The sequence below is a fragment of the Nicotiana tabacum genome, chromosome 19, assembly GCF_000715075.1.
Source record: "Nicotiana tabacum cultivar K326 chromosome 19, ASM71507v2, whole genome shotgun sequence".
Taxonomy (NCBI): Eukaryota; Viridiplantae; Streptophyta; class Magnoliopsida; order Solanales; family Solanaceae; genus Nicotiana; species Nicotiana tabacum.
In genome coordinates, this window is record NC_134098.1 from 19,650,411 (window position 1) to 19,661,534 (window position 11,124).

An 11,124-nucleotide genomic window follows, 5' to 3' on the forward strand; every position below is an offset into this window, starting at 1 on the left:
GGTTGATTCTAGATCTAGTTTAAACTAAGATTGCAAGATAAATAATTAAAACTAAGAAATTATTTTTGTTGTTGCTTTCAAATAGTGTAAAAGGCCTAGGGCTATGCCTTTCACCTAGGTGTTTGCCTAATGGGTTGTAAACTGTAAAGCTTGTTTCGTTGGTCGGGGTGTATTATAGCTATCAACACTCAAGTACCCACTCAATACCTCTCGGCAAGAGAGTGATTTTGCCCAATTTGGCTTTCTCAAGTCCAAATGGGTATTGAATAGAATAGTTGATAAAATGCCCAAGTCGGGTTTTACTATCTCTAGGTTCAACCCTTTGATTGGGACTATCAATCTCTTGATTTTATCCCAAATTCTCATTAGCCAAGTTTTTCTATATTAAGTCTCTCTTTCTCAAGAAGAGACCAAGTCGGCATGAACTAATATTTGCAACCATTAATTTTACAATCAAAAGCAAGAACAAGGCTAAATAATAAACTCCAAACCATAAACAAGCCATAAATCAAACACCCATTAGGTTTACACACTAGGGTTGGGTCACAACCTTAGGTAGAAATCTAGCTACTCGTAATGGGTATAGAAAAAAATAAATAAGAAAAGATGATAAAACTCATATTGCATGATTAAAAGATAAAAATCCAATGTTAAATCATCAAAGTAAGCTAAAGTTTCCTAAAGAGGCAAGTAAAAATGGCTACATGACTTTCAATATTTCCAACTTGGCCTAATTTCGTGAAACTAGTCTATTTATACAAAGCTGAAATTTTCGGACAAAAGTGCCCTTTCGGAGGTTCTGCGGTTGCACAATTCCATGTGCGGTCCGCACTTATCTTCATTCTTGACAGGAGTTGACTCTGCGGCCGCACAATTTTGGATTGCGGCTGCATCTCTCATATTCGTGGGTCCGCATAATTCTTGGTGCGGCCCTACAAGGCTCTTCTGCGGACCGCACATTTCTGAATACGGCAGCGTAGCTTATTTCTACGGCCGCACAATTATTGTGCGGTCCGCATTTCTTTTTGAGCTTGAAATGAGACTCTCTGAACTTTAGCTCTTGCATAGCTTCTGCGGCCGCACAATAATTGTGCGGTCCGCACTTTGCACTTTGGCTCTAGTAAATTTCCTTCACATTCTGCGACCGCAGATGAAAATATGCGGTTCACACTTGAGCTTCTGTGCCTGATTTTTGTCCTTGAGTTCAGATCACTCCTTTTTTTAGTTGGATTTCATCTTAGTGGCTCATTTTTCAATACTCGTGCAATTAAGCATATTTCATCAGTTTTCGGGAATACAATTACTTTTGGACTAAAACGAGAGCTAAACAATGCTAATAAGTAGTCAAAATCCCACTTATCAATCATCACCATAAGTGTCAACAAGACTTAGAATCCAATACATAATGTACTTGAACAACATCATGAAGAAGTGAATGACTTGGGTGTCCATGCTTACTAAGAGTGGAGTTATTTTGGAATATCGTTCGTTTATATTTCGTTTTATCTTAAAACATGCCAAGAGAAGAAAAGATTTAGCCTTAACATACATGGTCTTAACCCACTGTGTCAAGAGCTTAACTCGTATTCTCTTCACGACCTATACAATAACAAGAATGATACTATAGTCAATCATACGAACAATTCTCTTAATCACATAACGAAAAGATAATCTATCCTACAACGAAACGGAAAGCATTTCCCCTGTTCTTATCATTCCCTCAAGCCTACCATAGGCAAGGTGACACAACAACACAGTCAACAACTCTTATAACAAGTTTTATAACCCAAACAACGATATAATGAGCGGCAAACTCGGCTATAATTATCAAACACACTTCTCCAATATTTTCTTTCTTTCTTTCTTTCAAAGCACATATCAATGATAACAACAACAACAACAACAACAATTTAATTAAGTTACTCCAATAATTTTCAGCCACTTTAAACAACTAAACCAGCTCAACAAATCCACACAATACAACAAACGACTCAAATATACCATTCACCCATTACTTTCATCTTAAGACAACAACAATGTAATCAAGTTACTCCAATAATTTTCAGCCACTTTAAACAACTAAGCCAGCTCAACAAATCCACACAACACAACAAACGACTCAAACATACCACTCACCCATTACTTCCATCTTAAAACGACTAAGTATAACTATAATATCAATATGTGTATATACATACAAAGGAAGACGGGTTATACCTTGTAATACCTTCATATATTCATAACTATAACTCAGCACCATCTTCAACAACTATACATACCAAGAACAATGTCAACATATTATACAATATACTCAACAATTTGCTTTCATCATCTACTCTTCGACTTATAACTTATAACAACTAACATGATTAAATTATCCAAAATATACAACACAAAAAACCCGCATTCATGTAATTTTCAGCCTTATATCCATCATAAAAACAACATTAGACAGCCCGACACATCTCAAAAACATCATAAACAACTTTCGAGTGCTACCTTGCAACATCTCAACCAAACAATCTAGCTAGGGCTTAGATATGAACAACCAATATAGAAGAAGAGGGTCTAACCTTTATACATCAAGAAAAACTCCAAGAACAATTATCCTTAAACTTGAAAGAACTCACAACTCATCAACAACATCATACAAGTGGTCTCCACCACCTCTACAATACTTTTAATGAAGAACTTAGGTGGTTTGGCCTTGGATTTGTGTATGAACCTTTAAGATATGCTTAGAGAGAGCTTAGAGGTGCTGGAGGTCTGGTTTGGTCGAAATGAGACTTAGAAACGAAAGCCACGACTTTATATAACAAGATATGCCTCCACTGGCTTTGTGGGTCTCAGAGGGAGCTGCTTGTGCAGTCTCACGAAAATGTGACTATCTCTCTACTCTGGCGTCATATCGACAAATGATTTAATGAGCTAGAAACTAGACTCGTAGATCTTCAATTTGGTGAGTGGATCGCCCCATAACTTTAAGTACACTCAGAGAAAAGCTCAGTGACATTAGCCCAAATTTTAAGTAAAATATTTTAGAGGTTATATTGTAATATCACCTGAGAATGTGCTATAAATTGTAGGATGATTATAACATTTTTTATTTTTGTCAATTCTTATTATTCAGTACTTGTATAAACTATTATTTTTATTATGAATAAAATTAGCCAATAAAGCACACTGCCTAATGTTTTTGCTTTTTAAAAAAATCAATAAATGCTAGTGTAACAAAGACAAACTTTAAGGGAGATTTTTAAAATTTATCAAAAAGAAAAAAAAGAAAAGAAAAAGAAAAGGACCAGGGGAATAATATCACAAATTAAAGGATCCGGAAGTGTAATTTGACAAACTGAAGGGGAGATCTGTATTATTTACCCAGGTAAGAGCGTTAATTGCCGTAGATTTATTTCGTTGAACACCAACGTGCTCAAGAGTCTTCCATTCAACCTGCATCACAGCATCATCAGTAACCCTTCGGAAGGTAAGAGAAAAATCCACTCTCTTCTTCGATCTGTCTTTAATTCCTCAATATGTATGAGCACTGCTTAGTTTCTAATTCAGATGATGTTTTAAAAGCAGAAAAATAATGAATTATTGTTCTACCCACAGTGCTTTTGCGGGTCAAACATCTAGATTTGTCAAATAATTGCTGAATCCATTGAGTTTACAGAGTTGGTTGTATTTTCATATTGAATCTTTTCATTTATGGTCTGGCGATTTGTGAGGATTTACTTAGGTGATTTTGATATTCAGGAGAAAGATGAAGACTGTTGCGGTGGCATTGTTGGTTGCTTTAGTGGTTGTAGTTCAAGTCCACATCGGACATACTTTCGCATCTACAGTTCCTTCGTTTCTTTGGTCACCTCATCAACATGGGTATGAATTTCCGTTCTTATTGTAGTTTGTGAATTTCTATTGATTGTCCCTTTTTGTTACAGCTTGTTTAATCATTTGGAATTCAAAGCTGGTTATTGGTTTAGCGGTTACTGAATCAAGTAGTTTAGTTGATTAAAGTGGATCTTAATATACAGTTGTTAGTAGTGGCGGAGCCAAAAGTTTATACTAAGGGAATTCAAAATTGTCACACCTGGGATTTGGACCTATGACCTAAAGCAATTTTTGAACCCCTTCTTCCATTTTACAGTTTTGTCCGTCTGTTTTTAGGACTGCAGTTACTCTTACGCCTTTACCTTTTTCCCTGTTATGCTAACTAGTCTGGAAAGCATGCTTAGTTAAAAAAAACAACCTCCATAAACTATTCCTTTTTTGTTTCTTTAAATGTTTGTAAAGTTGTAGGTATAATGACTATGATCTGTGATTGTGAACAATGTTGTACACAATCTTTTTTTGGAAACTCATTGTTTCCTTGCTGGCTGAGTGATAAAACAAACTATAACTCAAATGTCAACTACTTAACCAAAAAAAAAGGAAGAAAAGCTTAATGTCAGTGGCTACTAAGTAAATAACAAACTCCTTCTAGACTCTCCTGGATTCTTACTAACAAAATGTATCTTTCTTTTTAATCTTATAGAAAATGATTATTACATTAGCTTTTACTTTCTTCATGGGGTCTTTTTCTCGTTCTTTTTTACTATTCATACTGGTGATGATAGTTTCTTAATTGCCTTGAAGCTTGAGAGAGGAAGCCAAAAGTTCCGAGGTGTCTTCCATAGTTTGTTCTTCAAATTAAGTCAACCAACAAAACTTCGTTGAGAAAGAGAAAGAAATTTAGAACTCGTCTTTATTGTTGCTGTTATGGGGCAATTCTTACGAGTGTTTTGTGTTTTGGCTTTGATGATTGTAAAATATTGCTTCCTGTCGGCATGAATATTGTCAATTATTGCTTAGGCATGAACAAGTAGTAAGATCTGCAAATTTAATGTATGTACACTTGAAAATTCTAGCTGCGCTCGTGCTACCTCACTGCTCCAGCATTTAGCTACTCTGTTTGACCCTCTCATGGAGATTTTCTGCTTGCTAATATGCCTGTAGCTTTAAATTAGGTTATTTGTCCTCACTCTTTGACCGCGTGAGGCTTGTAAAGTGCTTGGTGTGAAGAACTGAAGATAATATTAGATAGAAAATGTAGGTTTTCCCTTGTTGAACTGTCCGTTTGTACAAAATTGTCCTACTAATATTTTCCCTTAGTGAGGCTTAAAGCTTTATTCTCTCATAATATTCCGCTGCCTTCTTTCTTTTTTCATGTGTCCATGGCTTATCTACTTGTCGGAAACTTATCGCCAAGTGACTCCTTCGATCCCGTGTAATCCTAATCTGGATATCCTAATAATTTCCTTGTACATCTGATGATTCATGTTACTTGAATGTAACCTTAGCAATACCTTGAGTGTTTGACTCCATTAATGAGATCAATTTTCTTCATAGGCAGCCTTCACTTAGGAAGGCCAATAAATTTAAATGACATCAGATCTTCAGTCTGGGACAATTTCTTTAGCTTATTCTTACATTAGATGTTTTGTTTGGGAAACACCTGATGCCACAGCACATTATTTCTTGTAAGTCTTGAATATGCTCTTCGTATTTCTTTGACAAAGACTTAAGGAGTAAGAGAAGTCTCAGAATCACTTGCTGCTAGAAAGTTAAAGGTTCTAATATGGACAAAAATCTCCAAAATTTAAACCTCAAGCATCTTATATTAAATCTTAGTGACAATCATAAATTCTGGCTACCATTCAAGCTTCTAAAAGCTCTATCATTACTAACTAGTGAAGTCATCCCATCGTTTTTCTAATGCCTCAATTACTCCTGCCAAAGTTCTAATGTTATAGCCTCAACTTCATAAATTTTAGTAGCTCCTTTCGTGCTGTTATTGTTTCCAGCAGACCCAGCAGTTCCTCCCCTCCTCATTCCAAAAGATCGTACATGACCTAGAAGCAACTACTTGTGAGCTTCAAGATTAAGAATCATTTCTCACCATCATAAGCACAAATCATGCTAGAACTCTCACTCAACCCCCCCCCCCCAAAAAAAAAAAAAGATCTTGCTAGATATCTCATTCCTAAACCTGCGGATCAAGTGATTTTGTGTCTTTAACAACTGAATACAAGCAAAATGGTATGTTTTGTTTACTCAAGGAGATTTTGTAGTTAGTAGTTAAATAGAAGACGATTAACTTTATTTTTAGGCCAGAATGACTTCCTAATTTTGGCTGGGTTTACTTATCAAAACAATTTAGGCTAGGTTGTGTAAGCTATAGCCATGTTTAGGATCTTTTTTCATTTGATAAAGATGGTAGACTAAAGAGTAAAGGACCTACACAAAATAGTTACATTTAGGACTTACAAGAGCTGCTCTCTAAAATCCGCATGCTCTCAATACCACTTCATGTAGTCTCAGAAATTCAGCAGAGTTCGTAGCTGAGTTATAGTTGAAACAGAAGTCCACAGCCACGTGAACCATCTAGAAACGTCATTTAGGTCCTTGAAAAACTAATATGTGATGTACTGGTGTGCCTACAGCCTAGTTAATGAGCGATTTGTGACAACAGGTTAATATCCTATTTATGCCGCTTCTTTTGTATTCCATGTTTAACGTGGGAAGGTACATGTGTTTTTGAAAGGGGATCCACACCAAATAGAAACTTATCTGAACTGCATATGCCACACATTTATGGTGATTGTTGACACGGGATCAATTTTATATTTCTTATGTTACAGAGTTGCCTCAAGTGAAGCTGTCAATTACAGAACCCTTTCACTGAAGGATTTAGCCAAGTCTGTTATGGCTGAGGGTGGTTGGTCGGACTTGCTGGTACTTTGTGTTCCTAAGCTCTATAGATTTCTTGCCTTCCTAATATTTTTCTCTGGATTCATTCTCTGAAGGAAACTAATGGTCTATGATCTTCCTTAGTGCTCAGGAAAAGAAGCTGGACAGCATCTGGATCTTGCATTTGTTTTTGTTGGGAAACAGGTAGGAATCTCTTAGTATTAGGGGAAGAGTAACAATATTTTATGGTACTTCCCTGTAATTAAATTACGAAAAAACCTTTATTTAAGCCATTTGGGTCTTAATTTCATATGTTTGGAGCAAACAAGATGGCAAAATTCTGAAACACCTACCTGCAGAATCTAGTATGCTCCACACAAATATCAAGTCGCGGAACCGGTGTTTGGCACATATTTGTATCCTGAGTAACGAGTAAAACCCTTTGTGGTTGGTGGCTGTGAAACTAACCTCGAGTATTTGAGTTGATACATACTATTCCAGTTGATTCATTTAGGCATTGGAGGGGTATTCTAGTTGGGCCGGTGAAATGAACTTTAAGCTCGTATTAATGGAAAGTACTGCTGCGCTGCAGTTTCCTTATGGGACCTTGTTAACACAAGGCCTTTGCATGCTTTTATTTTACTTTCTGAAAGTTTCTATCTTGCCTATGAGTCTAAATGTCTTTTTGTTGTTTAGTTGCAATCTGTGGATATTGCTAGACCCAAAAATGCCAATTCCGAGCTTGTGGACTTGCTGAAGGTAATTAGAAGTCTCCCAACTTCTGAAATTATTTCCATGATTCAAAAATATTATGCTTGGTTCTCGATTTATTGAACAAGTTCAATTTGATTAACTTAGTTCTGGTCAAAATTTTGTCGTGAACAGGTCTCTGTTGCAAAGTCCAACTTTTCTTTGGCCTTCCCCTACATTGATGCATCAGAGGAGAGAGAATCGGTGGAAAGCTCTTTGATTTCAGAATTTACAAACACATGTGTGCATGGTCTTGAGGCCAGCAACATTGCTTTCTCGGAGTCATGCTCTGTGGAGGGTGAAAGTTTTGAGAAGCTTACCGATGTCCTTTCAGTTCAGGTTAATAATGGAGGAATCTCTATTCTATTGATAATGAGGCACCCAAAAAAGAAAAGAAGTGACATTTTTCGGAGTTCTCTGCAGTGGCTATGTTCACCACAGCTACTACAGTTCGTGTGTGTGTGTGTGTGTATATTCTGTTATATATATGTATATTCTGTTTTCTTGTTTTAAGGATGTAATAATATTTTCATCTGTCTTATGTTCATAGAACTATGTTTTCTTGTTTTATGGATGTAATAATATTTTCATCTGTCTTATGTTCACAGAACTATCTGCTATCAAGGATCTCTAAACAATCCAAAGGGCAGTCAAATTTGATTGTTCTCTGCGACCAAGGTCACCGTACTCTGGGAGGGGCTGAAGAACAAACCTCCGAAGGTATGATATTAATGAAAAATATGGTTTATATTTTCTTGGTTGTATTAGTCCTTAAACTCGATAAACTTGCAGGAGAAGTTTTATCTGAACTACTCAGTTACGTGGAGAATCTGGGAGCAAAATACACTGCACTGTATGTATCAGATCCATTTAGATCAATTCAGTTCCCCTCTCATAGGGAGGTAGAAAGATTTCTAGCTGAAGGTACTCATGGAAATAAATCACTTAATGGCTGTGATGGAGTTTGCCAAATTAAATCCTCATTTTTGGAAGGCATATTTGTGGTAAGTTGATACACCTTTGGCCACAGTCCAAAGCTCTTTTAGTGCTTTTTTCTTGTTGCGATGATGTCAAGATCATGTTCTTTATTTCTCTTCCTTGCCGCTGCGTTTGGTGTTTATTGCTTTTGATTGGGTTTTGCTCACATTACTGCTTCACGTTATGTTCCAGGCAATTGTTTTGCTTATAATTTTGATATCCGGCCTTTGCTGCATGATGGGAATCGATACTCCTACAAGGTTTGAAGCCCCTACAGATTCGTAATCATTAGATCTTCTGCAAGATAAATTCATATTCTGAGGTGCTCTGATTGCAGTAATGGGCTTGTATCTTTATTGCTATGCATAACCCTGTAATTTTTTGTTTATTTGTCAAGCAACGTTCCCTTGTATTGGCAGTGTAGAGAGAGTGACGTTCAATAATGTTATGGCCATTCCTCTTATTTTTTGGTTAGATATCATCTTGTATGTATTGAGTTTCAGTTGCCTGCCCCTAGTTTACTGTTTGCCCCATTGTAATAAAGACTTGAGATGCTTTGTTATCAAAGAAAGCACGAGCCTTGATATTATAGCTTTCTCTCAAACATCTGAAAGGTTGATGTTGTTGCATAGTTTTATGCCCATATCAATCTTAGAACGGTATAATGGTAGCCAAAGGGCTTTGCTTCAGTGGTAAAGACACATCACGAGTTTGATCTCTACCACTGAAAGCCGAGTATTCAAGTGGGAGCATGGTAGAGGGGCGGGTTTATATACCCGGAGCCTGGAACCTGCGGGCGACCAGCTGACTCCTGGCGGATTTATTGGTTATTTTCTTTAAGAAAAAACGAAGACGCCCCTTTCCCTCTCTCCAAAAGGGGTTGTAAATATTAGGCGAGACAAAGGCCATCCTGACGCTTGGCGTCGTGAAAAATTGAAACCCCAATCATGAGTTGGAAGAGCTGCAAACCAAATATACTTCTTAGTAATTGATTATAGAAAAATTTCTTTACATTGCCACTTAGCCTCAAACTAATATATCAGTAGGAGGATACAAAATGCGTTGTGATGGTGACGGAATATGTGGACTACCTCACCGTGTTGGTAAAGAGGTTTATCATTTGGGCCTGTAATTATACCATTGATAATCGGGAGAAATTCAAAAATAACCAGATCAAAAGTAATCGAAATTTAGCCACTTTTCATGTAAAGATAAATTTGAACGAAAACACTGTTCAAAATCCGAAAAATACTCCAGCATAATATATTGGAATTCCAGCATAAGTATACTAGAACTCCAAGCATAAGTATACTGGACTTTCAGTATAATATACTGGAGTTCCAGTATAATATACCGGTCCAGCATAATATGCTGGAAGTTCATACACAGGTGCACCGATCTCCAGTATATTATGCTGAAACTTTCCGTGTTGCAGCAAAATAGTGGCTATTTTTTAATGACTTTGCAAACACTGGCTATTTTTGAATGACCAGTCCGAAAACTGGCTAGCCCGTGCTATTTTTACTTGATAAGGGTATTATCACTTTTAGTCCGTACCAGAAACTATTTATATTCGATAGCCGAAAAAATATATAAAATCTGTATAATTTTTGTATATAACATACATAATGTGTATATATATATACATATATACATACAAAAATATATATTTTTCGGCTATTATTTTAAGAGCGGCCATACAACGTCATTTTTCCTTGATAATCTGCTCAATTGAAAGCAAAGCGAAGTTGATTAATAATAAGTACTCCATCCGTTTCAATTTAGATGAGGTGGTTTGACTCGGTACAAAGTTTAAGAAAAAAAAAAGAAGACTTTTGAAACTTGTGGTCTTAAAAGGTTAAGCGGTAAAAGTTTTGTGGGGCCATGACATTTGTATGGTTATAAAAACTTCTCATTAAGGGTAAAATGAGAGTTTAAAGTTGAATTATTTTCAATTGTAAGAATGTGTCATTCTTTTTGAAACTAATTAATAAGTAAAATGTGTCATCTAATTTGAAAGAGACAGAGTAGTATTTATCTAAACCGAGCTAAATTGCATTATGTTTCAAGGACGGTGCGGGATATAATAACTTCTTCCAGAAAGAGTTTGTACATAGAATTTTAATTCCGTATAACTTGTGATACTATGTTTTAATCTCAGAAAGTCAAGTTTATTAATGGATCATCATTGAGTTGGTAGGGCAATTCTCACAAATCCTATGTTCTTTGCACTTTAGCTTTTAAATTTCTAAAAGCCAATAAGAAGTCGAAAACAGTACCTGGCACACAGGATAAAGAATTCACGCCTCGAATCTCGTTTGAAATGAATGAAAAAAAGGAAACTTACTAAATAAACTTACAATTTTAAAAATAAGTACGTTGAAGGATGAGCCAACACCATCCTTCTGCTAAAGACCAGCACTGTGTTAGCTGCTGCATTGCTCCTTGAGATTTACCCACCTCCTTTTGCAAAGTTGATATTCCCAAGATCATACTACTACTACTATTTTCTGTTATCAACCAAATCTCACCAGTCATGTCATCCTCCTGCTGTCAAAAATAATACATTTCTTTATGAGTTTATCTTTGCTTCGGATAGGGTTTTTTACCACTTCGATTGCCAAGGTTTGTCCCATCTAAATTCTGCATGTCTGAGACTGAGTGCAC

At 36.2% G+C, this 11,124-nt stretch overlaps 1 protein-coding gene across 2 annotated transcripts; it reads left to right on the forward strand.

Annotated features, from left to right (window-relative positions):
* Positions 1-3,349: 3,349 nt before the first annotated feature.
* Positions 3,350-9,046, forward strand: LOC107793906 (uncharacterized). Of its 2 annotated transcripts, none has more exons than XM_016616348.2 (9): positions 3,350-3,484; positions 3,757-3,879; positions 6,681-6,774; positions 6,874-6,933; positions 7,426-7,488; positions 7,615-7,818; positions 8,088-8,199; positions 8,272-8,483; positions 8,650-9,046. In XM_016616348.2, exons 2-9 carry the CDS (start codon positions 3,764-3,766, stop codon positions 8,740-8,742), a joined length of 954 nt encoding a protein of 317 aa, XP_016471834.1. In that variant the 5' UTR covers positions 3,350-3,484; positions 3,757-3,763; the 3' UTR covers positions 8,743-9,046. The 2 variants fall into 2 exon arrangements, with proteins under 2 accessions (XP_016471834.1, XP_075095830.1); XM_075239729.1 differs by lacking the exon at positions 3,350-3,484 and adding an exon at positions 3,618-3,678.
* The last annotated feature ends 2,078 nt before the right edge of the window (positions 9,047-11,124 follow it).